The 27,449-nt window shown below is 38.0% G+C and overlaps 1 protein-coding gene across 4 annotated transcripts in view; it reads left to right on the top strand.

The window, feature by feature from the left end:
• PTPRK (protein tyrosine phosphatase receptor type K) overlaps window positions 1-27,449 on the top strand; it is a 386,603-nt gene that overhangs the window by 288,581 nt on the left and 70,573 nt on the right. For all 4 annotated transcript variants that reach the window (XM_063389974.1, XM_063389972.1, XM_063389970.1 and 1 more), the window contains exons 8-12: window positions 4,694-4,996; window positions 14,695-14,804; window positions 16,011-16,212; window positions 19,128-19,233; window positions 26,080-26,353. In XM_063389974.1, the coding sequence (XP_063246044.1) occupies window positions 4,694-4,996; window positions 14,695-14,804; window positions 16,011-16,212; window positions 19,128-19,233; window positions 26,080-26,353 (995 nt within the window). The remainder of the gene's footprint in view (window positions 1-4,693; window positions 4,997-14,694; window positions 14,805-16,010; window positions 16,213-19,127; window positions 19,234-26,079; window positions 26,354-27,449) is intronic.

The following is a 27,449-nucleotide window of genomic DNA, read 5'->3' as shown; positions in this document are numbered from 1 at the left end:
CAGCAAAAGCAGAGCACATGTCACACTTTGCTAGCCTCATTGTATGGGATTTTTTCACAGCTTTCAGGACAACTGTTTGTCTCTGATTGACAGTGGATAATACCTATTATCATTAAAAAGAGGTTCTGAGGAAATTCATACTCCCATCTTGCTGCTTCTGCAGCTGTGAAGGTTTTTGTTTTCACTCTCATCTCTGTGTAAGTGAAGATAATCTCTACAAAGAGGCTTGATATTGACCTTTCATATCACGTGTTGCTTATCAAGCACTAAAGGAATTGAATTTCATTTTATCTTTTATCTGAAGAGTCTTATTAGATCATTCTGCAGTTGAGAGGTTGTATGAGGTCAACAGGTTCTGTCTCTTTTGCCATCTATCCCTCTATTAACCTCTGGAGAATTACTAAAATGTTCTTTATTTTATCCCATAAGGTTGGGTTAAATCTTCTTGATCCAGAAAATGTCGTGATTGAGAGCTACATGCGTGTAATTCTTTTACATGGTTTCTGGATAAAGATTGAGGGCTTAGTAATCTGTACAAATGTAGGGATGTCTTACTATTCTGGTTTTTCTGTCGTTTTGATATTCTCCCAACGCCTCTGTTTTAAATTGGTTCAATGAAGCTAAAACCAGTCAGACTGGATAACAGATCTGAGTCAGGGAGCACTTGGTAGTATTTGTGTGCCAAGACACAAAGCAGGGGTGAGGAGGAGGGAGATAACAAAGGTGAGTATTGCCAGGTGTCAGAAGCAAAGGGCAGAGGGAGAAGCTGGCCATAAGCAGAGGTGGAAATGGGGTGGAGGTTACAGCAGCAGTCCATGAGCAGGCAAGGTCTGGCAGAAGGGAGCCTGTCATCATTACGCTTGTTCACGAGAACCTAAAGGTCAACCCTGCCACCACCACCACCAAACCCTCCATATGCTTTGTTGCTGGGTTTCTGTTCAAAGATCTACCTCTGCCAGTCAGGAGAGCTAAGAGCTCACATCTAAGAGCTTGATGCAGTCACAGGATATTGAATTTCCTGCAGCAACAGAAGTCCTGCATACTTTCTGCTGTCACCACAAAAGAACTCCCTCCAGCCTTTTCTCTGATGGAGAAAAAGGCTTGAAAAAAATTATGATTATCTTCTCCCAAAAAATTTAAAATTTAAATACAAGATTCAATGCAAAACAAACAAAAAAATCAGTTTCATTCAAATTCAAAGCTTTCAATCAAGAAATCTTTCTAAAAGAATAAGCCAAGTTATTGTATTTCAAATAATGTCCTTATGTTCATATACTCAATTAATTTCTGGGCACTGTTATGCTTTTTCAAACTTGTTCTAAGAAAACCTTTTAAAAGATGCCATCAAACTTCTTTTTAAAAAAGGACTAATGTAGGATTGGAGTATTAGAATTTGGGTGTAAGCATTGGCACAGACATTGTAATTGAGCTCTATGAATTGCTGCAGCTAGGTTTCTGATGGCCACCAGTGACCTGGGAGCTGGGTTCAGTTTTCTTGTGGTGCTGGCAGTAATTCAGTTTGTAGCTTTGAACATGCTATTAACCCTTTTTGTGCCTCTTTCTCGTCACAGAAAAGTTTTAAACGCACTTACATATCTCACAGGGGTAATTGGTAAATTGATGTTTGAAAAATTTTAAATGCCTACTGCCATCATAATTGACACTCTAGTGGACACATTAAGGATTGAGCAGGTATTTTGAGATCATCTTATTTTTTCCCTCTTTGTCATAGGCTGCCTATTTGACATGGGTAATTCAACAAAGAGGAACTTGTGTTTGAAAGTCCATGTATTTTGGATAAATGTTCCAGATGTGATTTAAAGAGGAAAAGATGGGAAAAAACCTGAAAAGACAAGATATGAATTGCATTATTTGGATTAGCAGTACTCAAAGAGTATCAAGAAAGCAGAAGGGTGCATAAATTGAAATAAAATCACAGCAGGATTAAAGAAATGTTTCAATGAAACGTAAACTCTAAATTGTGATGGGAAATAGAAAAAAAAAAGGAGATGAGCACTATTTGCTCCCATCAAGATCAAAGCTATTCTTAATGAGGTGGTTGAGATCTTTGGGAAGCCTACTCAAAAATTCAATAGTGCTTTATCTGAGAAAAGTAATTATTTGAAGATTGCTTTCTACTGAGGTGTTACAGATGGAGACTTTGTGGTGTGGTAGTTTAAAACAATTGGTCTTTACCTCTAGAGATTCCCAAGATGAACATTGCCCAGAAGAAAGAGTAAAATTGTGTTTTTAAAGCATCAGTTTAGGAGCAGTGGGACAGTTGGCAGAGTTTACTAAAGCTGTTGAGAGACTCTGCAGACTTTAATTACCATCTCAATATTGCAGAAGTTTAATTTCTGCCAAAGAAGGGAATAGTTGTGAGAAAGCGAGATCACACTCTGTCTTTCATTCTTTTATTTTTGACAGGTGAATAAAAGATGCTTTTCAGTATCTCCTCTTATGCTGTGACACATGTATAAAATTTGCATAGAATTGTAAAATAATTTTTCTTTAAGATTAACAAAGCTTTTATTTTTTTCTCCTCTCCTGAAAGTGCTGTGCAGCATAGTGTAAATGCAGTTTGTCTTGTCATGAGAGATGCAGGATGAAAATGTTGTGCATTTTCTGTTACCAATTAGTTGTCTTCAAACATTAATAGTTTCAGACATCCTGGTCAGACACTGGGTGTTATGTTGTGTTAATTCCAATAAATTTGGGGTTCAGGTTTGAATTCTACCTCTAGTGGGAGTGGTTAGGGGCACAAACTGGAGTAGGAGAACAGAGAGATTAGTGAAATGAGAAAAATCATTCCATTTCAAAAGAAAAACTTAGCTTAGAACACATTCCCTTGGTGAAGGATATGTTTACTCTTTCAGGCCTTAAACCCTACATCAGACTATGTATAACTAAGTTTTGCATTGTCATTCATATGAGAAAAGGGCTGATTTCATGTATACATAGATAAATAAGAAATACATGTATGTATGTATTTGTCTTGACAGTTCTCTCTCTTTCTCCGTGACACTTGAGTGTGTTCAGTTTTTCCCCAAATGCTTGCAGTAATCAAGGGAATACTGACTGTCTGAAGCCCCTTACCAGCTCCTTCAGTAGATCTACTGTGTTGCTACATTTTTTTTCCCATGACCACCTCACACCTCTCCCTACTTGCTGAAGCACCAGCCATTGTTCCCTCTATAAAATCCTGGTTTTTCTCCTTCTCTTCAAATCTCTTATCTCTCAAGAACCTTTTCAACGCTATCTTTCAGTTTCAAATCTCTACTGCTACAGTACACAGGTTGTTCAGAGAGCTACTACCCAGGAAGTCTTCTTATTTAATTACATTTTTCACTGTTTATATGATAAATCAGTAGTTAGTGACAAAGGTAATGTTTGTGCTTGTTCAAAATGAAGAAAGGATAGATCGTGGCAACAAATAGGTGTGATTTTTAATTCTTAGCACTCATCATGTTACTAGGAACACCTTTATGTTATATTTAGAATTCGGTTGTTTTGATGTTTGAAACTAAATGTTTGCAGTTTGTCTGGCAAACTGCATGCTGAATAGATTACACTGATTCACAATTCCTTATTTCAATATACCATCTGTGCTTTTGGCTGGTTTTTTACCTCGTTGGAACTCATAAATGCAAGTTACAAAGAATGGTGATGCTCAGGAAGAGAAATCCTATATTTCACTTCCTTGAACAATCTTGACTGTTTTGACCTTAAACCAGCAAGGACACAAGGCTGAAGCTGTATCAACAACAGGCTTTATTTTCTCTAGTGAGGAAGCGTGTATTAGCAGGGTATATTTTCAACGAAACTCTAGTATATGCAGTCATGGTAGTGATTTTCATTGTATAATCAGTTTAATTAAGTTCAACGATAAAAGTTACTCTTGCATGAGGAATGAATGCACTAGAGAGACAGTGAAAGATTGATGATCACTTGGGGAGCAGCATGTACTCTGCTGGTGGACTGCGTGTGTGGGGAGCAGGTCAGAGATTACCTGCTTAGAGTAATGAGCATGGAAACCCCATGGCTTTGTGGTTCTGAAGGAATCAGGATAAAATGGGAATATCCAAAAGAGCTTTTTTTGTGCTGTTTCCAAGGGGTTTTGCTTGAATGAATAGCTTCATTACTAAAATAATAAACACTAATTAATATCTGCATCATTTTTTAACTGCTAGTTTAGTAAGGTAATTGATGTAATTAGTATATGGCGTTGCTTGGTGGCGTGATAAATCATAACGTGGTAAATGTTCACTCTTTACCATTATGATGTATTATCTAATTTATACAGGTAAAAAATGAAAAAGGGTAAGGGGCAAATCAAGAAGGGAAGCCAGTAGTGACAGCTGGGTGGCCTTTTGGTCACTCTTTTTGCATCTGTTGCCTGTATTCTGAATTGTTTTGAATTGCTCCACTGATAATTAACTATTCTTTTTCTCACTAATGCTAAGTTTCCATCACTGATTAAAGCCTGCAAAGACAGGACAAAGAGGAATGAAGTAAAAAACCAAAAACTAAGGAGTATTTTTTTCTCCAGGATACTTATGCTAAAGGTGATACTTGCCTGCTTATTGGGTGCTTCCTTTACTCACCCATTCCTGAATGTACTGTATACCAGCTGTAGTTCAGTGCTGGATGAAGAATGTTAACTGTGCTTTCTTCATTCTGCTCCTTTTTCTAGAGCCTATGAGAACACCGAAAACACTGAAGATTGCTGAGATCCAGGCCAGACACATCGCTGTGGATTGGGAATCTCTGGGTTACAACATCACTCGTTGCCATACTTTCAATGTCACTATATGCTACCACTACTTCTGTGGGCACAACGAGAGCAAAGCAGACTGCTTGGACATGGACCCCAAAGCTCCTCAGCACGTTGTGGATCGCTTGCCTCCCTACACAAATGTCAGCCTCAAGATGATCTTAACCAACCCAGAAGGGAGGAAGGAAAGCGAGGAGACCATTATCCAGACAGATGAAGATGGTATGTTAAATGTTCTTATGGAAATTGCATCCAGGTCCAGTCTAGACAGGTGGAAGGAAATGACTTTGTGTGTTACAATATACATTGCAAAGGGTAGAAGTTCTCTTCTATTAATGTATTAATTAGCCCAAAAATGGCAGCTATGAAGGTATTATAGCTGTCACCCAGCTAAAACTGTCTGTGCAGCACAAGTCAAACTGGATCTGTCTCTGTCTCTGTCTCTCTCCAGAAGAAGGGGGATGGCTTCCCAGTCTTTCAAAAACTGTGTTAATGCAGGTGATGAGAAACACATGGTGGTGTTAGACTTCCTCACAGTATTAGGCGTAGTATTTGAAAGTTAATTCTGTAAATCGTATTTAAATATTGAGTTCAGTGCTTAAAGATTCTATTCAGGATTTCAAACGTCTATAGCAAATATATTTGAGCAATAATTTATGTTGCAGGTCACAGAATATAGTATCTGTTAGCTATTTGAAAGCCCCCTATCAAATTAAAGTATTATTTCGACAACTTGGGAATGAACTCAGTGATCCATATGGGTCCTGTCCAACTCCAGATATTCTGTGATTCTTCTTTAAAATGCTTTCAACAAAGTTTCAACAAGACAGTTGAATTTGCCTCAGTTGTGAAAAAATAAACAATAGATGTAGATATGTTAATGGTGACATATTCAGAGCTTAGGCTATGAATATTGGTATCAAAGACATGAAAATAAAAATTGATATTTTTCCCTAATAATATTTTAAACATGACAACAAAAACCAGTTTTAGTTTCTTTTTTGTATGTTTAGATTTTATGAAACTGACAACAGCAAAATGAAAATAGATACTTCCATAGGTAACAAAAATATAATACTTAGAGTAACAAGACTGTAGATTTAAAAAAATGTAAAATTGAAAAAGGTAGTGTGTTGACTTGCCTGCAAAATAAATGAATGGAAAATATACCTTTAAATAACAGTCTGAGTCTGGTAGTGCTGTTTTTCCATATATTTTGAATTTTATGAGGAATAAAAGAAGAATATATTTACTGTTGCAATAAAAAGAGAAAAAATCTATTAAATAGGTTGAATATGAGGAGCTGTAGGAAACTATAGACACATAGATGCATCATATGAAGACTTATTGACAAGTACAGAACCAGCATATTTCCTGGAATTCGGATTAATTTTTAAGTTAATTTTAAACATATTTCATGATGATTTCATGATGTTTGTGTTTACATTATAAGTATGTATAGTTGCTATTTTCCTTGAAGTTAAGAAGAGTAGTAGTGATGTTGTTAAGCCCACAGAAAATGGATTTCTTTTCCTTCTTAGCTGGGTTTTTAAGAAAGGTTGTGGTTTCCAATGGCCTTTGTCTTGTTAGATGTGTGGAGATAGCAGATGGTCACTGTGTCAGTACTTGTCAGGAGCAGAGTCAAGTGAGTTTATATACTTTGTCTCCTGGTTTTGTTGTGGATTTTTCTTGGAAGATGGTGCAGATAAGGCAGGTTTTGGTCTCAAGCTGACAGTGTGGTGTCAGTGAACTCAAGTCAGCTTTGGTGGCACGAGTAGTGAGTGTAGTGTAGAAGAAGCCTCACCCTGTGAGCAGAAGTTGCCAGGGTAAATAGTTTGAAGCAGATGTTGTTTTCACAGAGGGACTAATACATTTTAAAAGGTACCTATATTTAGATGTCCTGGTGATAATAATGCTTGTGACCTGAAAATAGCTTCCTGTGAGCTTTACTCTCTGAAACTATCGGGATTTTAATTTTGTGTTTCTGGTTGATTGACAGTCTATGTCCATTGTGCCATGGCTTCAAAGCTCGGGTCTTGCAGACAATGTACAATACTGAGAGGTTCACACCTGAGACTTTCCTTGGGCTCTCATAGCAATAGTAAACTAAACCCTGTAGCTGGCTGCTTATGTGTACAATGCTAATGTAGTTCCAGTCTGAGTGATCAAGTATCTGAAACTATTTCCAAGGACACTTTGAAGCCTGAAGCAGGACTTGGGCTAAGAAGATGAGATATCCAATTTTATACATGATTCTGTGCCCTACGTTTCACGTTGGTCAGATGAAGCTGCATTGTCTTCGTGTTTTTTGCAGGTTTTGTAGAGCAACCATAATTTTAATTATATCATGGAGACGTTATCAGTGATTCATTTTGGAGGAGGAATATAGAAGAAATAGAGTCTTGTTCTGCATTTTTGCAGATAACATTAGTTAGAAATAGCCCCTGATTACGTGATTATCTGAAACTGTGCTCTTATGTTGTATACTTCTCATAAATGGAAACTTTGAAAACTCCAGATGACAACTGATAATTAAATTTTCGTTAGCTTTTCTGTAGTGTAGGATTCTTTCCAATGCTGTTTTTTTTTTCCACAAGGTACTGCTAAAGAAGCAAAAACTTCATACATTCTTGGAGTTAGAGATGCCTGTGCCATGTTTTCCTGTCTCTCTTCCCCTCTACCATTTTGCCCTCATTTTCAGTTTTTCATCATACTTCCCCATGCTTCCAAGCTGTCCCTTTTGTCTCTGCAGTTGTTGTTGTTACATTTTTACCTTTCCCTTTGTCTCACTACATATTTCATGTCAATTCCTCTGTTCTGCAGGATCTTTACACTTTTCTGAACTTCTACGATTTCCTAAAAGCAGAGGACTTTGGACTTTTATGAGGCTCTTTTGTGAGATAGATCTATGGCTGTCTTTCACAAAGGCTCACATTATGTAAGCCTGTGCAGCTGGGCTGGGGGTCTTTGAGAAATGATCAGATCTGTCAGAATGCTGAGTGGAAACTCAGATGCATATGATATCTGGAACAGAATAAATTCAAGAAACAATTAGTAGAAGAATGAGTTAAGATTCAAAAGCTGTGCCTCAGATCTTTGGAGCCATGGCTGACAAATTAGAAAAATTTTAATAGCTTGTAATTCAATATCTGGAAGATAGCAAAGCCCAGGGATACCATGACAGTCTGAGAAGAGTTGTTCTTTTGACCAGAGCTAGATCTGAATACTTGGTAGTTTCAGTATTTCTATTTAACATGGGAAGATGGAATTAATCTTTAAAGTATGTTTTAATACTTCCAGGAAGTTGTATTCCATGTAAAAATAAAACTCCTGAATGAAACACTGTTAAACAAGTTTTGCAGAAAGATGATGACAACAGGGAGATTTGTGCATGTTTTAAAAGTGAAACACATCTTTCTCTTTGGGGAGAAACCACGCAGCTACTTAGGTTTGGAAGAAAGTACACAGGCACTTGGCATTATCTGTGCTACAACAGGGACTCACTGCTTTTCCTGGCTTGTACAGAAGATGAACACCATTTGAAGAATTTGATACAGGAAGTAGAGGAGGGCTCATGCAACCTGGGGCAGCATACATGCTGGGCAAAGACAGTGTTTGGCACTTTGAGACAAAGTACAAGAACCAGCAGTGAATTTATCACTTGGCATGAATCAGCAGCGTGCACATGTTCTTGGAGCTGCCTGTTGACCAGAGTGCTGCCAACTCTGAGGGACCCTTTGTAAAACAGGATGGATGTTTGATGGATGAATGGGATTAAAGCAGATAAATGCTTCCTTAATTTTTAATTGGAAACAGATGCAAAAGGCAGTGGATTAACAGGAGTAGTGACACTAGCCCTGAGAGAGCAGCTACAGAGAAAGCAAATTGTGAAGGTCAAAGTGTTTGATGGTGATTTTATAACCAGTAAGGGACTGTGTCATCTAACAGTAGGCAAACAGTTAATTGAAAAGGATCACTTGGAATAGGAGAATTATCCATCTGAGGGCTTAAAGTATAAGAGAACTTTGGTCTGGGGCAAAGCATGTGCTCATTGGACACAAATGAGGTCCCCTGATCTTTCAGAGGCTGTGGATAATTCTTCTCCATACAGAGATATTGAGAGCTATGATGCAGGGTTAAGACACCAACTGTCCAATCATTAGTCATGCTCTTGGAAAAATTCCAGCAGGCTTGCCACTCTGGGGAACAGAAGAGGAAGAGGAAATGTTATAATTAGAGGACAAAAAAAAGAGGAGGAGTGAAATACTTTGCATACTGTCTAAATGTCATACTGACTTCAGCTGGGATAAAGTTGATTTTCTTTCTAGTAGCTGATACAGTGCTGAGGTTTGGTTTTAGGATGAGAATGATGTTGATAAAACACTGATATTTTAGTTGTTCCTAAGTAGTGTTTATACTACGTTGAGGACTTTTCAGTTTCTCATGTCCTGCCAGCGAGAAGGCTGGAGGGGCACAAGAGCCTGGGAGGGGATGCAGCCAGCACAGTGACCCAAACAGGCCCGAGAGACATTCCATACCACGGAACATCATGCTCAGTTTGTAAACTGGGCAGAAACCTGGCCAGGGTTCACAGATGGGAAAACAGCTGGGCAGCAGTCTGTGAGTCCTGAACAATTGCAATGCACAGAATTTGTTACATATATTCGAATTCTTTTATCATTGCTGTTCTTTTTATTTTTTTCATTTTTTTCTGCCCCATCCAGCTGCTGAGGGGGAATTAACTAGCTGGGTGGAACTTAATTGCTGGCTAGGGCTAAATTATGACACTGAGGCTGGAAAAGAAATGTTAAGTGGAGCATGTATACCACTGTCAATTTAAAGTCAGTTTTTTTCCCAATAACGTTCAATAGTATTTTGTTCTTTACTGCAAATAGTCTAACTTGAGGGATTTCAAAAAAGTAATTTTTGTCACCACCTTTTCTGTAAATGCTCTTATGGTAAAGACCAGTAAGAGCAGTTCTGGATTTGTTTTTTCATTTTTAATACATAAAATTTACTTCTCTTTAAAACTTAGTCTCCAAGTCTAGTATAGGGTAAAGTAAAAATGGCAAATCCCTCAGAAAAAGCCAGTGGAAAGGGGGACCATTTTAGTTTCTGGTAACATTTGAACAGTAGGAGAGATTAATTGTCACCATCTCCTGAAAATGAGCATCTGCTCTGAGAGAAAGGCTGTAAGTTTGCTGCTGATAATGCTGCCCTTTTTGATTACAACAAAGAAATTTTTCCCAATATAACCCTACATATTTCTGCACATAACTTTTACCACAGAGCACAGTAATACTGTGAGTGCATAGCTTTCATGCTGTATAATAATAATAAAAATACTCTCTTTACATGCACTTTCATTATTTTGTAGCAGCAAAACTAAAGCAATATAAATTCATTTTTATAGTGGTTGGTGTCAGGTAATACATTGTTTTTCCAGAAGTAATGTATAGTACTATAAATTTCCTGTTAAGTCTGTATAGAACAACATTTAAGTGACACTGTTTGTGAATAACAATTTATTTGTGACTGTGACATAATTTAATGCAAATATATTGGTCTAAAATGAATTAATGTAATGTCAGATATTTATAAAGTCCATTGTCCCACATGCATGTAGAAGAAAAGATTATCAGCTATTCACTATATGAATATATAGTTTTATTAAAAGAGCTCTGGAGATGCATGTAAATAATGAAAGAAGAGCTTGTGTTGTTTGCACTGTAAAACCTTGCTGAGATTCTCTTTGAATTTGTTTTATCTTACTTTTATATATGTGCATTTTATATCTGTATACTTTTTTTGGTTTGGTTTTTATTTTGTTTTGTTCAAATTCAAAATCTCTTCTGTTATCCATATAGCTAAACCCACCTGAATTATTTCACTTCTTCAGATAAGTGTAAATTCTGACTTGTTGGAAGTTTACCATAGAATAATGCATGGGAAAGAAAGTGTGTTTGCTGTCACTGAGAGATGGAAGGGTCACACTTCACAAGGTCAGCAGCCCAGAATCTTTTACAAGAGTGGGTGCAGAAGCCAAAAGGTCTGAGTTGTTCTCCTCTAGCAGCTACTTATACTTTTTGAATTATTCAGACGATTATGTTAAGTAACATAGTTCAGCTTAACACACTTGTAATAGTCTTGTGTGTTTTGATTTAAGTGTAAACTGTCTGTAAGTCCAAGGGAAAGCGTGAGAGCTCATGTACAAAAAGAATGAGAGCTGAGAAGTCAGCAAAAATATGTTGTGGTGAGTGATGGAGTTTCTGGAAATGCTCACACAAGCCTGAAGAAAGCATTTCCTGCTGTTGTTGAGGAGTTTCTGAAAGCTATTATCAACACAAGGATGACATTTACCTGGCTAGTTTTGACCCAAGCCCTTGTTAAATATCATACAAAGGTGTATTGGGTCTGGCTGAGATGAAGCTCATTTTCCCTCAGCAGCCCTCACAGTGCTGTGCTCTGCACTGGTACCCAGAAAGGTGCTGATAACCAGCAGTGTTCTGGTACTGCTGGGCAGGGCTGGCTGCATCAGTGCTGCACCTTGACATTCCCCCAGCAAGAGGCTGGGAGAGGGGCACAGCCAGGCCAGCTGACCCAGGGGAACCAAAGGGCTCGGCCATGCCACATGACATCAGCTCAGATGTAAAAGCTAAGGGAGGGAGAAGAAATGGGAGGGAATTCTTTATTTTACAATTTTTGCCTTCTGGAGCAACCACTGCACATGCTGAAGCCCTGCTTCCTCAGAAGTGGCTGAACACTGCTCAGTGATGGGAAGTAGAAGTTAAATTTTCCCCTATGCTTATGCACGTGCAAACTTTTGCTTTTTTGGGTTGTTTTCCCCCCTCTTAGTAGTCTGCTTTATCTCAGCCCACTAATTGTTTTCCATCTTATTTTCTCTCTTCTGTCCTGCTGGGAAGGGGACTGAGAAAGCAGCTTGGAGGGCTCTTGGCATCCAGCCAAGGTCAATCAAGTACAAAAGGGAAGGCTCTTAACACTGTTTAGGAAAGGTGAAGTTTAAGGTATTTCTGAAATCATTAGAGTCTTGCTGGGAGCCACAGGGAATAAACAGCAATGACTGCCTACATGGCGAAATCCAGTCTGAGTCTTCAGGGTACTGTTACCAACAGGTTACCTTGCTGTTGTTCTTTTCTTGGTGTGGTGGGTTTTTTTTGGGGTTTTTTTTTTGTTTGTTTTGGTTTGGGTTTTTGTTTTGTTTTGTTTTTTGGGTTTTTTTGTTTTGGTTTGGTTTTTTGGGGTTTTTTGTGGGTTTTTTTTTTGTTTTTTGTTTTGTTTTGTGGGGGGTTTTTTGGTGGGGTTTTTTTGTTGTTTAGGGATTTTTTTTTTTTACTAATTTTGGCCTTTCTAAAATTTCTGTTTGCAACAAATACTGACCTAATAACAAAGACATAAAAGACCAAATGAGGATGCTAAGGAATTGTTTTGACTAACCTGAAGATATTCTGTTCTTTAAGCAAATTCTCTTACTCCTGCTTTCTTTTTTCCTCACTCCCTTTACCCTTTTGCTAAACAGTGCAATTAAAAGACATTTTTACTGTGGCAGAACTGGAAAATGGAAAGTAAAAAATAACTTCAGACTATCAAAATGTATCTTTCAAACTAATATTAATTTATGTTCCTTTTTTTGGACACTTGAACTTTTATTTGTTTCTTTGTTTTATTTCCAGTTGAGTTCTCAAATTATTTAAGTTAATCCCAACATTCATTTTTATGAATTAGTGGCGGGTAGATGAGGTTTGTGGGAATCTCTGTTCTCTTTCTCGAGATGCTTGCTCTCTTTTTCTTTCTGACCTTTTTGAACTGAGATTCCAAGCAAGCTCCTCGTTGCTGTGTTAGCTTCTGTTCTTGTACCCTTCCCATAGCAGGGGGAAGAGAAGCATGAAACTAACTGGGATCACGTAATTCCAGTCACTTTAACATTGCTACTGCTGCCTGAAGCATCAAATTCTGTATTGCAGGAGAAGAAAAGAGCCATGGAATGAGATGAGCCTAGGGGCTTCTTCCACCCTGATGTTTAAACCAAAGGTGTAGGTGGATTTATGCAACCGTAAAATGTAGAGCCCTGCACCCAGTTTCAACTGAATTTGAAACATTTCTTTTTTAAAGCACCACACAAAAAGTATTTTGCATGTTTTTGAGCAATCATGTCTGTTTTCTTTTTACTTCACATGCTTTAATGTGGTTTAATGTCAAATTTCATACACCGTGTACATGCCCTGGTGCATACCCGTGTTCTTTCCCAAACACAGATATACATGCACACACAAAAAATTGGGCATGCATCTTCCAAGGAAAATGTCATGTGCATCAGGGTACATTCATACCTCTTTTGAGATGTAAGGAAATACTGCAGGGCATTCCCATGAAAAATGAAGTGTTGCCTGCAGAAAGGCTCTCAATGACACAAACAGCACAGAGGGGCTGTCACTGCATGTCAGCCTTCATCCACTGCCTGGTCTGTCCTGGGACACTGAAGAAAAGCACCAGCCTGTGATTTTAGTTAACTTCTCCTAAGTCTGCTTATGACAGTGAGATGAACATGTTCTGTGAAGCTCTCACCTATTTACCTCTGGGCTTTTTTGACTATTTGAATTTATCATTAATGTGCCAAGTTATGTTGTTTGTACCAAGGGTTAGATCATCATTTATAGTTTTCATGTAGACTGAAATAAATTTCACTGATGGGAGAGACTACTCACTCTTTCCTGCTAGAACAGCATCTGGTGCTTCCTTTGATCCAGTGGATTTTAATTTTTTTTTTGCTCTTTGTAAAACTTCAGTCTGCTTTGATAATTGAATATCCGAGGAGTGTCATGCATAAGGTTCACTGAAAGTTGCATTGAAGAAAATGGGCTTAGAAGGAGACAGAAATATATGTCAATATGTTAAATAGAAATAACATTTTAGATTGAAAGACTGCAAATTAGAACAACCTTGTCTCTTTGAGGGAGGAAGGTATTTCAGTGGGTTCAGAGTTTCTCCAGGTGGTCACTATGCTCACCTCCTTCTTTCAGCATGTGTGTGTCCAAATCTCAGGAGCTGCTGTGATAAAAAGGAATTGTATGTGTAGGGAAAAATATCTTGTAAGGTGTAATGGGAGATAACTAAGTGCTTTTGCCCAGTGTTGATGGGATTACCAGGTGCTGTGAATCACTTGGATAAAGAGGCATGAGGTGACATTTCAGACTTGTTATTACACCAGGGATATTGGTTCAGTTTAAAATAAGAAAATAGGGTCATCTTAGTGTTGTTCAGTTCAAAGCTTTGAAAACATCTCTTATTGGAAAGATTTGGAGTAAGCAGTCTTGATCCATCTGCACATGAGGAGGTCAAAGGCTGAAAGAAAGGGCAGCTGACTTGATGTGTTTCCCCATGTTCAGCCCTTTCTTTTAAATGAGGATTTCCTTTAAAACAACAAATCATAAGAAGATGTGATTGAGAACTATTTTGTAAGAATTTCTCTCCTTTGGAAGAAGCTGTATAACAGAAGCTTGTCCTTGCCTTTGATTTTTTCCCTTTAAAAGAATTTTAGAACCATGTAGTCCTTGTCCTAAGATATGCTTATTACAGAGTTCAGTGATGTTCCCTGAAGTTATAATCTAGCTTGAACTGTTTCCCCTGGCTATACTACGAGACAATTTGACTTTGCATGGAGTTTGAAAACCGTATGTGGGGATAACTTTAATGTTTCAACTTCATGCTCTCTCTGCACTGCAAATGACAAAACACACTTTGAAGTGCTTTTTCACACATTCTACCATTGCCTTTTGCATGCAAATGAATATTAATAAAAATAGACCCATGCTCACTTTTGGTTTTAATAGGCTGTTCTGTCATCTCTTTAGTTTTTCTGTCTCCTGAATTTCCTATTTTTAAAACTTCCATTTTGTTTGTAGTGCCAGGCCCTATACCTGCCAAATCAGTGAAAGGAACTCCTTTTGAAGATAAGATCTTCCTCAACTGGAAGGAACCTGTGGATCCAAATGGCATCATTACTCAGTATGAGGTAATCATTAAACACCTAACAAGCATAGGATGGGGCTAGAGAGGTGCATCAAGAGAGATGGCTGACAGTGGTTATCTATGCTCTCTACACAGCTATTCAATAATATGCTCCTTTTATTTACTAAACACACAATTTTCCGTAGTGATTAGATACTCAAAATTTGTAATTGTGGTGTATATGACTGTCCACCCCTGTCAAATGCCTTAAAAATCTTTTATTGTGTCTATACACCATTCCAAAGCCATGACAGCCATGATCTGAAAATTTTTCTTTATTGGAAGAGGTTACATGAAATGTAAGATGGTTATTAAATTTGGAGCAATGTTTTTTTAGCTTTGTTAGATTTTTAGATATCACCCTTTAAGAAAACCTCTGTATAAATTCTGTTTAAAGTTTATATTTAATTTATGAGCTGTGTGGGGACTTCCACAGGAGGTTAGTAGGTAACAACCTGATTTGAGCAACAAAACCCACATGTTACAGCACTCATCTTTTAAAAGAACAGAAGATATAACTTTGTGTATTAGTGAATTGTAGGAAGGCAAACCAACAAACCAAACAAAACCCCTTAAAATCTATTTATTTATTTATTTAATTAATTAATTCATGCAGACAAAGTTTACTAAATAGTGTGGGTTAAACAAGGTGGGCAGCTCAACCCCACTCAGCCATTTGCTCACTTCCCCTCAGTGGAATGTAATAGTGAAATTTTCCACACATGAACTATGTAAAAGCAGTGGATGAATGGGATTAAATCAGATAAATGCTGCCTTAGTTTTTAATTGGAAACAGACGCAAAAGGCAGTGGATTAACAATATAGTGACATTAGCTCTGAAAGAGCAGCTACAGAGAAAGCAAATTGTGAAGATCAAAGTGTTTGATGGTGATTTTATAACCAACAAGGGACTGTCATCTAACAGTAACAATGAAGGGTGCTTGCATAGCCTTTCAAGTAAGGCAAACTCTTCAATAGTACACATGAAATCCTCATTGGTTTAGTACTGGACTTGGCATTGTTGGGTTAATGTTTGGAATCAATGATCATAGGTATCTTTTCCAACCTAAATGGTTCTGTGATTCTGTGGTATCCCCAAGATAAACAGGTAGCTAGGTGAGCACATGTCTATTGTTTACTTTGCAGCCAAGGTAAGGTAAATCTCTTGTGCCAAACCCTTTAAGAATTGTGAATATAATTGTTTCCCCAGGTGAGCTATAGCAGTATCCAGTCATTTGATCCCGCAGTTCCTGTGGCAGGACCTCCACAAACAGTATCCAAGCTGTGGAACAGCACACATCACATCTTCTCTCACCTGCACCCTGGCACTACTTACCAGTTCTTCATACGTGCAAGCACCATCAAAGGGTTTGGACCAGCAACTACGATCAATGTAACAACCAACATCTCAGGTAAAAACAAACAGCAGCAAAAAGGAAAAACAGGGAAAGGGAGGGGGGAATTGTCTTTTGGATATTTTTGTATGACTTGAGAAATTGTGAAATGCTCAAGAAGACCGCCACAAAAAATCCTACCATGTTAAGAAATTTTGTTACTGAAAATGTTTCTGGGTGCATTCACCACAGGGTAGCATACGTTCAGGGATAACTCCTTGCATGAGGTGAAAATTGCTCAGCTGTAGTTGTGAACTGTTTTTTTTGTGCAATCTAGTACATTCATCCAAAGATTTTGAAGTGCTGTGTAAACCTTAAATAATTAAGCCTTTCAACACTCCATAGGTCACTAAGAACTGCATCTGTTTTGCAGGTTAGTAAAGTGAGGTGCAGAAAGTTACTGACTTACTGAAGGTGACACCACTTAGCAGCACACAGCTGTAACAGGGTCAGGGCAGTTGGGACAATGTGTGGATTTCTTTTGCCAGATTCATATAGGTCTGCTTTCTTGTGCCTTTATTCATTTATTGCAGTGCACCTACTTTGACATTATTTGTCTTAATAATGCACTGTAAACGCTAGAGAACAGTAAAACAGTAATGTCAAACAAAATGCTTGGGTATTTTTACTTTCTTAAATTTCAATGTTATTCTCAAAAAATAAGATAGTGGCTTATGCAGTTGATAGCAGAAGGTAAGTGAATGCTATATTCAGAGAAACTTGATTTTGTGACATGGTGACTTCAGAGCTTGGCAGAGATCAAAGAAGTCAGTCATTTACAAATTTAAACAGCACAAAGCAGGCTATTTTCCTCATTATCTGTCACAATGAAACTCAGATTGTCCTGTAAAAAGAAGTTAATAATGGAGTGCACCTATGATTTTTGTGGGAAACTGTTCACGTAGTCTCCTCACAGTACATGAAAATGCACACATAAATCAAAAGGAGAGAAAATTCAAGGCAGAGCTCCCTGAATTATGTAGCAAATGAAATGCTGTAGTTGTCATGGCTAACTGGAACAGTTTATGGAATTCTATCCCAGTACACAAACACTAGCACCCCGGTCTCTTCAAAACAACCCAACCAATGCACCAAAAAACCCCAAATAATGTGTTCTGTTCTGTTTATGTAGCTATTAGATTGTTTTGAAGTCTGATATTTTACTCAGGTTGTTTTAAGGGTCCTTGTGTTTCTTCACAACAAATCTAGTTCATAAATTTTCAGGTATGATGGTGGTGTAGTATTTGCATACTTATCTTCTAACCTCTTTGTAGAAGGGAATGAGAAGATTTATATCTTGCTAGCATGTCTGATAGTTCAGTATTTTGAGAAAAAAGTTCCTCAACGTGTTTGGATTATTTAGGACTACAGTGAATTCAGGCTTCTTCAGATATGTCCTCTTTTTCCACACAGAAATTTTAGGATTTTTTTCCAGTTTCCAGTATAGCACAACTTTCTAGGCAGAGTATGTATCTTTTTAGTTGGCAAGACATGGTTAATGCTAGGAAAGCTCAAAGGCAGGCTGTGACACACACTCTTTGTTTTGGAACTTCAGCCTGCTGTTCTCTCTATCTTGCTTTGCGCTGAGCTGTTGTCTAATTCAACTCTGCATGACTGGTACCTTATATGGAGCAATGCATGTTTCAGAAAATGCTGACTTTAGTTCAATGAGGGGTGAAATTATTCCTTTTAAATAAGCTTACAAGTGGTTACTATGATTCCAGAGACCACGGTGTAAGCAGTAATTTTAAAATTAACATTAAATGAACATTGATTCTATAAAATATTTTTTCCTGAAATAAGAGCAGGTTTTGCATTCATCTAGGATCTAGGACTAATGAAACAAGGTTTTTAATCTTTCGGAGCTCTTTTATCTATTGATATAATATTGTAAAACTATTTTGACTTAAATGATTGATGTCCTGCTAGGAAACATCTTTTTGTGAAAGTTCATTTTGAAATATACAGGTTTCATTAATGACTTTATAGTGATACAGCCACATATTTTAAAAAACCCACAAACATGTAGATAGTTTTCAAACTTATGAAGAATTAGTAATTATTAGAAATCTATTGTTTTCTAGTTCACAGAAAATCCTGTTTCTTTCCTTGCAGTAGGGCTGAAGTCAGCAACAGTATTACCAGTGAGGACTGTAACAGGCAGCAGATTAAATTAATGAGAACATTCTCCATTCTGGGTGGTTGAAGTGATGACCAACACCAGCCATCCCACCCACAAGATGTGTAATATTGCTGCCATGAAGGTGTGACAGTCTGACAGTCCAGTAGTGACTCAGTTCCTGAACTGCTTCTGGTTTTGACTTTGATTTTGTTCTTTCATAGTGGTTTTGAAGCTGATTAATGAGCAGCTTGGCCGTCCATTGATAGGAATGGGCATGGGAATAGATTCCCTGATCCAGTTCTAGTCCACAAATGCACATTTATAGAAGTCCAATTTCCCTGCACACTGGTTTGCATTAGTATTGTTTCCCATGATGTCTGAGAGGAAATATGAAAGGTCCTTACAGTGTTGGAGGAGGATGGTAGAAGCTGGATCTTTGACATGGTGACTGTAGTTATTTGCAGGGCAGAAAAATTGAGGCCAAAATGTGGGTTTTTTTGTCATTTAGGGTTTCTTGTCAGTCATAGCCTCCCTCTATTTCTGTCTTTCTAGAATAAAATTGTTTCAAGTTGAGAGGTGTCATGATTTGATAAGAAATGGTTGGGGATAGAGTTATCAATTGTTCATTAGGTCCCATTCATGCCATAATAAATGATTGTGCCTAACTGGAAAAACTGTTTAAAAATACTCACATGACTGATAAAGATTGTGGCTTTGCTCTGTATTCTAAACAGCAACAACCTCATAAAAGTTCAAAATGTATTCACTGATTCGTTTCTTGTTCTTTTCCTTCCTGCTCAACGTTAATCAGCTCCCACTTTACCAGACTATGAAGGAGTTGATGCATCTCTCAATGAAACTGCTACTACAATAACTGTACTCTTGAGACCTGCACAGGCCAAAGGTGCACCTATCAGGTAAAAAAAAATAAATAAATATAAATATATATATATATATAAAATCAAGAAGAGTTATTTTTTTAGTTGAAATTTGTTGTGTCACCATATATAGAGCTGTTCATTTCTGAGTGATATTCATTCAACATCACTATTTTTTTTTCTTACCTACCTTATCTAGCTTGCCAATAGATGTGTAATCAAAAAAAATTCTGAGTTTGGGAGGGTGTTTTTAAGAGATAGTCATGACCTGAATCATTCAGCTACCTGACCTGTTTGATATGAAGTCCCCAGAACCATTATAATTTCATTTTACTTTCTCAGAGTGCTTCTGAAATATGAAGCTGAAAGGTGTTTGTCAGAAAGTAGATTTGAAAATAACATTTCCTCTCCAGTGCTTCAAAGTCAGCAACTCTATAGCATATGTGTATGATTGGAAAATTGTAAGCTATGGAGAAATGGGAGAATAATAGTAATGAATACAAACTATTTGACCTTTTTCTTCTGAGAGTGCTTCTTACTAGGAATCATGTAGCAAGCTATTAAATTTTATTTGGCGTGTCCTCTAATCATATTAAAATGTTTCATTTATGTTAACTTTGAGGGGTCTTTCCCTTTCTGCGCTCTGTTGAGAGATAATTTAATTTTGTTTGCAAAGATTAGTCCACATCCTGCTCTTTACTTCTACTTGTTAGTGTAAAAATTTTATGATAGTATTCGATTCCATTTGTGTTTTACTGATGTGGCTGCATCAGCAATATTCAGGGGCAGGGTTGACTAATTGGGGGTTAATTAGCTGCTGAGCATCAGGTTTTCATGCTATTACCCTTGTGACATTTTAGAGAAACGTGGGCTAATGCATTTCATTCTGTGTTACATTAAGTCTATCAAGGCTCAGTTGATGTGGAGTCATGTGCCCAAGCCCTTAAAGCAGAGAAAAATTAACTCTTTCTTAAGTCTACTTCCATTAAGAGGAATGTATGTTTTACATGAATGTTATGGGGGGTGAGTCACATACCTATATGCATTTTTATGTGCTTATAATCACTCTTATGATTGATATTATCAAGTTATTTATTTATATTCTGTCATAGAAGGTAATCCTGATTCATCCCCTTTACAGTAGATTTTGATGTGTTATATTTAAAATTGTAATTCCACATATCATTCGTTTCTGAGAAATTGCCCTGGGACAAATCTAGGATTTTTGGGGAACAGGACTGCTTTCAGTACAAGACTTGGATTTTTAAAATAGGGATTTTTTTTTTTTTTTTTTTTTTTTTTTTAATACTATGTAAACCAGACTTGTGGTCTGAAAATGCTCCCAAATCTGCAGGTGCTTAAACTTACTTCACTGTATGCCTTGCCTTTGTAGGTGCATTTAAAGACTTCCAAGTGTCCTGCTGCTGGCCCTAATGAAAGCTGTCCTTGTTTGGGAAATGTGATATCCGTCTCTCATGTAATCCATGCCACATCCTTTCAGTCTTGTGTCTGGCCACCTGAGGAAGCTGAGGCAAATTCTTGCCCAGAGCATGCCTGCCAGACACCACTGGGATCTACTGGTGGCAGTGGTGCACCTCTTCTTTACAGCAGCTGCTCCTGGGCACTCCTGTGCTGACAGCAGCAGGCTTCCACCTTCAATCCCACCACACATCTTCAGGGGATCAGTCTTAGGTCCTGGGTTTCTCTCCTGGAGGGGTGGCTCTTTTGTGAACTGGTAGCATGATGGAATGTGGCTAGAGAATTACTCACAGGGGTAAAAATTTACTCAACTCAGCTCAAGAAGTTCTGGTTTCTCTGCTCTGTACTTGCTGCAGAGTAAACCTGCAGCACACAAACTCACATTTATTCTGTCAGTTTTCCTCACAGCATCCTCAGTTCAATGGCATGAACTTGGCCTATGAACTTGTCACTGTGGCCTATGAAGATGGCAGAAGGGATCTATGTACTAAAAGTTAATAGACAGTTTGATAGTGATAGTTTCATAGAGTATTAATAACTGTTGTTTGACTGTGTTCTCAAAGAAGCATACTTCTTTCTTCCTTTCTGTCATCTTCCCTCTCCACTTGGGTTAATTTCTAAAACCTAACATCAAGTTTCTAGCATCAAGAGGCTGAGGAAATAAGTCCTTTACCATAACTGGAGACTTGGGCTTTATTCTTAAAATCTACCACGTGTTTTATTCCTTATTTGGAATGAGGACATTCTCCTGGTGAATGCAGAAGGCATGGTGTTACTGCCTTTTCTGAGTTTATGCATATTGCAGTCAGGTACTTTTCAGCAGCTTCTTAATGGGGAGATAAATGTAGCACACTGAAATTCTGAATTGATTCAATGCATTTTGCTAAACTTTATGATACATTTTAGTGAAGCTCCACTCCATCCACATTACAGTTTTGTTTCCCCTAGAAGCTGGTTTACTGCCATAATGAGTGGTACTTGGTAGGGGAGGAAAAAATGGATCACTGTGTCTGCAGCTCTGATGGAGTAGAAGAGACTCAGATGCTGTTCTTTAGCCTGACCCTGAAGAACACATCTGGCTTTTTGAAGTTTTGTTTCTACTCAGTCCTGTAATCTCTGGAGCTGTACATGGTAATTTCATTTAATATCAGTAGGTTCATGTTTAAAAAAAAATTAAAATAATAGGAAAATGCAAAAAAATAGGAAAAGGAAAAAAAGTTTATTCTGATACTCTTTCACTTTTACAAATGGACTTATACTATGATCAGATTTCCATCATAGCCTCCCCATGAGCACAGCCCCTCAGCAAACAAATGTTCCTTATCTTAAGTATAATCTATGTGTGATATTACCTTAAGACACTGTCTGGCTGCCCTAGTTGTCACAGTTTAAACATGACTCTAGTCTTACCTTCACTGTCAGGTTTTATTGTTAATCTGTTCTGTTGTTTATTGCTGATCCCTAGCATTCTTTATGGCCTTCTGGAGTTTTAAAACAAAATTACAAACTAGAAATGCAAAGGGAGACAAAGCTAGATGGCTCAGGCTCACTTTGAAGCATGTATTGTCTCACCATCAATCTTGTGGATGAGATTCCAGTCAGTAGAATCAATGGTGCTTTGGTGATTCATTTAAAGATGTGATTTGTTGCTGTACTTTTTCTGAAGGTTCCAAACTGAGTACCAGAAAAACAATCTTTTGTTTTCAAATCCTACTGCAGATGAGAAGTACAGAGAGTGTACATCAGAATCAGAGTAAATTTTTAATGATTAAATTTTTTTATTTGATGGTTAAAGTGCTTTTCTTGTACATCCTTATGAAGAATTAAGTTGTTTTCATTTTGCAACAAGATTAATTAACGGGACCATGGCAGGGAGCAACAAAAACAATCATTGTCAATTAGAATTCCAAGAGCTGGGGCTGAAACTTGGGCTTGTCAGTCAGTCTGGTGCATGTCAAAGGAAGACGTATCTCCACTAGACACATAGAAAGAAATGGTATTTAAAGTCTAGTCAGAATAGGGCTAAAGTGCGAACAACATTCACCACTGCCATATCACTTTGGGAGCCTGAATTTTTAGGGAGGGATAAAAAGGAAAATCTGTTGTCAGAGACATCTTTCACCTCTTTCCAATTGTCTTGGTCAGTAGTGAGGTACTGGAGGTACTGTATGGGATTTCTGAAGTTAAAAAAAAAAAAAAAAGGCAAAAAAGGTTTTGTCACAAGAAATAATTTATCCATGGGAAATTTCAGCTGAGAAGCTCTTCTGCTGCTATATCTTCAAAATTTCTGTGCTTACCTGGCTGTCTCAGACCACTGTTTGGCCTTTATGATCCTGATGACTTATGTAGCAGGTTCTGAAATTTTTATTACTCTTCAGAATACCTCAGAATTTATTTTAGTCTACAAGAAGAAGGAATATTGTCATCTAAGCTTTCCACTCCTCTCTCTTTATTTCCCTGTTTTAATCCTTCTTTGCTGTATGGAAAGACCAGGAAAATATGCTACTGTAGAAATTCCCTCAGCTTCTGTCACAAAAAAGATCTCTCAACAACTGAATTCTCAGAATCATAAAAAAAAAAACCAAAAAACCAAACAAAAAAAAAAAAAAAAAAAAAGGAAAACCTAAGATAATTGAAGCTAGGATTAAGTTATATGTAAAGACACAGGGATAAGCAGAGTACATGGTTAAATTTTCACTAATACTAAATTTTCACTAATACTGATATCAGAACACATTTGCAGCCAGTGAACACCCCACTTTGCAAGCTGCAAATTTAGCTTTGACTTATTTCATCACATGTTACAGCAGGGTGTCCTTTCTGAACATTGTTATGTGCACATAGAGTAAAAGTGCTGCTCTGGAGCCACTGCAGTGTTTAGTGAATGGGTTTAAACAGATGGTATCACAGAAGGCCCAGAGGTAAATGACTGTATTCCTCCATGTCTTGTTAGCCTATAATGCTGCATGATCTTTTATTTAAATATAATTCATGAAAATACATTTTTTAAAAAAATTAAATTAAAGCTTTGTTTGAGACTTAAAACAGTTTGTCATTTGCTATTTTTTCTATTGTGTAAATGTAGATGACTATAATGTGTATATCTATGCCTTATTTTCCACATATTGTAGTTTTTCATATGTAGCGGTCCAAAAAGCATTTTTGGAATATATTTTATATAAATTAATTAAACAGTTTTTCAGAACCTTCACATTTCATTGTGGTCTCATGCTTAAAATTTTGCCCTACCTTTTATATCAATTGAAAAATTACAGCTTTCTTTTAAAGAATGCTATAAAAAGATGCTTTTAACCAGTTTGATTCTCATGCCTTTTGTCTTTGATTTTTTGTTTTGGTCTCCAAAGAGACTTGACCCTCTAAAAGGAGATATGCCTTAAAATGAAGATACCCCATTTATCCTTTATTCTATAAAATGGATGGGGAAAGAGAGGTTGATTTGGTAACGGTGGTGCATCTCATTTTCAGAGCTGTGTGACAAACCAGGCTGTTCCAGGGGACTTTGGCCTCTGTCAAGTGCAGGCATTGCAATGTCCTTCCTCTGTCCCTGTTGACTTTCTCCTTTGAAGCTCCCAGGGTGTCAGAGACAAGTTTCCTGCTCTTCTGTCACTTCTGAGAGCAGAATTTCTGTCTGTCCCAGACCACTGGCAGCTGATGAGAGAAGACTGCAGAGTTCAGGCAGCAGAGGAGTGGTGTCTGTGTCCCAGTGCTCTCCAGTTGGTTGTCTTCCCAATTCTGAAAGTGTTTTTACCCTGCCTGGGTCTAGGGCCAGGCCAGGGAGGGAATGAATGCCAGTAGTCATTTCTTACCTTGGGACATTATAAATAAAAATTTAAAAAATATTTTCCATCCTGTCAAGTTCTAAAAATGTCAATGCTTTTAGGGTTTTTTGCTAGTTCATTTTTTCAAGCATAAAGAGATATGCTGGGTATACAGGGGTTTTGTGCAAGTGATTTGTTGGTGCAGTCCCCATTAACTGGAGGTGGTTAATACATAGAGTTACCACAGGAGGTGATGCATAACTGAGCTCAGTTCATGGTCAGCTTATGAAAAATAGATATCCCCAGGTCTAACTTGTTTTTCCTTTTTACATTCTTCTTTCTATCTGGACTTTCAAAACTGACATAACTTTGTATATTCTTCTTGGGCACATTGAAATGGAAGAAAGAGGCATTCCTGCTTAATTTTTACATGCTAGGAAAAGGAGTTGTTGACATTTTTGTTCAGCTTAAGAAAGATGTGAAACTAATTTCCCATTTTATTTCTTCTCCACTTTCTTCCATTCTCCAGTATCATACTTTATCTCTGCCACTGCAGTTATTGGGTTTTCTGGGCAGCAGTAGCAGAGAAAATTGACAAAATAATTTAATGCTGCCCCATAAGTTCTGGAAGGAAGAGGACTGCCTTTGCCTTTCAGAGTCCTTGCAGCAATGCAGTGACACTTCAAGAACTTGGTTCAATTTTACTTTTTAGGTTTAGAAAGCTTTATAACAAACCCAAGACAGACAAGTCTGCCAGCTTATTTCAAAAACTTCAGGTTTCTTGTCTGTGTGTCTTAACACCCCTAAACCTCTTTTTATTTTCTTATAAAATGAAGGATTGCCTTCTGCTCTCACTACGTAAATTCTGTACTTCTGAAAAACAGAGGAAGCTGATAACGAGTTGGTAACATCCTGCAGTTAGGTAGTTCCCCTAAAGGAGAAAGAAGAATTATAATTACCTGTTCTATTTTGAGCAGGTGATTTTGAAAAGTGACTAAGCCATGATCCATTTTAACAAAGGTATTGGGAGGTTGAGATGGTGTTTTGATGGGCTGAATACTCTCTGCTTCAGCAATTCATAACATTTCATCATTGACAACTGTAAAGGAATGAGGCAGTCTATTTCAGTGGAATGGGCAGATTTCTGTCCATCTGTGCTTGTAATACAGCATGTCACTTGTACTTTAGATCTGCATAGCTCTGAGACAAGATAGAAGCCACAGCAAGGTCAAGAGGTGGAGAGGCCTGTCAGCACATTGTCTCTAATGATAAGACAACTGCAAATTGGTGCTTCAAGCACAGCCTGGAGGCAGTCATTATGTTGGGTCTTAAAGCTCAACTTTCTCTAATACTGTTTCAAAGGAAAATGCTAACTTCAGATAGCTTCTGATCAGCCAAGAGTTGAATCTGTTGTAGTTTAACACAGTTTTTCCTGTGTTTCTTCAAAAGAAAAAAGGTTTAAAAGAAAGTAATAATAAGAGGTCATATATGGATTTGTCTTGTTGTTTTAAAAAATGGATGCTACTTCTTTCCAACAGCTGAAATGAATAGCTTTGCTATATTTGCAGCCTTTGTTCCTTTTCTGCATCCATCTCCTGTCTTGTCCTTTTTTCCTCTGTCTCACCAGTGCCTACCAGATTGTTGTTGAAGAGCTGCACCCGCACCGAACAAAGCGAGAAACCGGTGCCATGGAGTGCTACCAAATCCCTGTCACCTATCAGACTGCTCTTACTGGAGGGTCACCATATTACTTTGCTGCTCAGCTGCCCCCAGGAAACCTGCCAGAGCCAGCCCCCTTTACTGTGGGTGACAACAGGACGTACCAAGGTTTCTGGAACCCGCCGCTGGCTCCTCGGAAAGGCTACAACATCTATTTCCAGGCCATGAGCAGCGTCGAGAAGGCAAGTGCTGACAACACCTTTCTCCTGGAAGGAGCCAAAGACATGCCTGTGGTGACAGCTAGGACTGTTGGAGTTGGACGTGGGAGGTGTTGGCAGTGGCGTGGCTGAAATCCCCTCAGTGCTGTGACAGCGTGGCAGTGCGCCACTCACAGTTCACATCAGCCTCAATTCATAGTAACTGCTACTAGATGACAGTTCAACACATCTCATAGTAATTGTCTGAGGGAAGTAACTTCAGGACTGTGACTGTCTCCTCAGTAAATAACATCCACAGTACTCTCCCCAGTTCTCAGTACCTGCACTCTTTAGGAGATTAAATTACTTCAGGATAATGAGAACGTGGGCTGCTCAGTGGGCTAGTAAAACATTACAAATTTTTAAGACTCTCATATTGGACATTAAATAACAAGTAAAATTTTTCTTGAGCAAAAGTAACTCCTGGTCCACCATGAGCTCGAGAGTCTTTCTGAGAAGATGTACATCAGGCTTGCAGCACTGCTGTGCAGTAGAATTATGGCCATCATTCACCTTCATTACCTCCTTGGTGTTTCTTTTTAACTCTGCTGCTGAGTACTGCTACTGGCTCTGTATGCACATGGAAGGGGGAAAAGTGTCAGGGAGAGAAGTTCTGAGGTTCCATGTGCAAAGAACAACTGTGGCTCTGCAAACCCAGGCTGTTGCTCTTGAATGGTTTTTCCTCTTTTAAATGAAAAATGAGGGAGAAGAAAAGGATTGGTGACAAGGGAAAATATTACAGACATGGAACCTTTAGGTATTTAAAAGCTAATATTTGGACATATAGTTGAGAAAACTGCAATGTCCAGGCAGTTCAGTCAGGAACTAGAAAGGACAACTAGACTGTTAGTCACTGATATCCACCAGGACCTTTGGAAAAGAGCAGAATCAGTATTTACCTTTCTTTATGCTTGGGTCTCTCTATTGACTAAATCCTTGCTAACAGGTAGCCTTGCCTTGGAGGCTTTTGAAGAAAATCTTAACCTTTAACTATGTCCTGGTTTAGGGTAAATCTGGGGGGAAACTTCCAAAGGGGTCCCAGTAGAAAGCAGATTCAAGTGGCCCCTCCCCCAACTGGTTC

This window comes from Prinia subflava, chromosome 2 (genome assembly GCF_021018805.1).
Source record: "Prinia subflava isolate CZ2003 ecotype Zambia chromosome 2, Cam_Psub_1.2, whole genome shotgun sequence".
Taxonomy (NCBI): Eukaryota; Metazoa; Chordata; class Aves; order Passeriformes; family Cisticolidae; genus Prinia; species Prinia subflava.
Note: the sequence above shows the minus strand (reverse complement) of the source record. Positions and strands in the feature narration are given on the sequence as shown.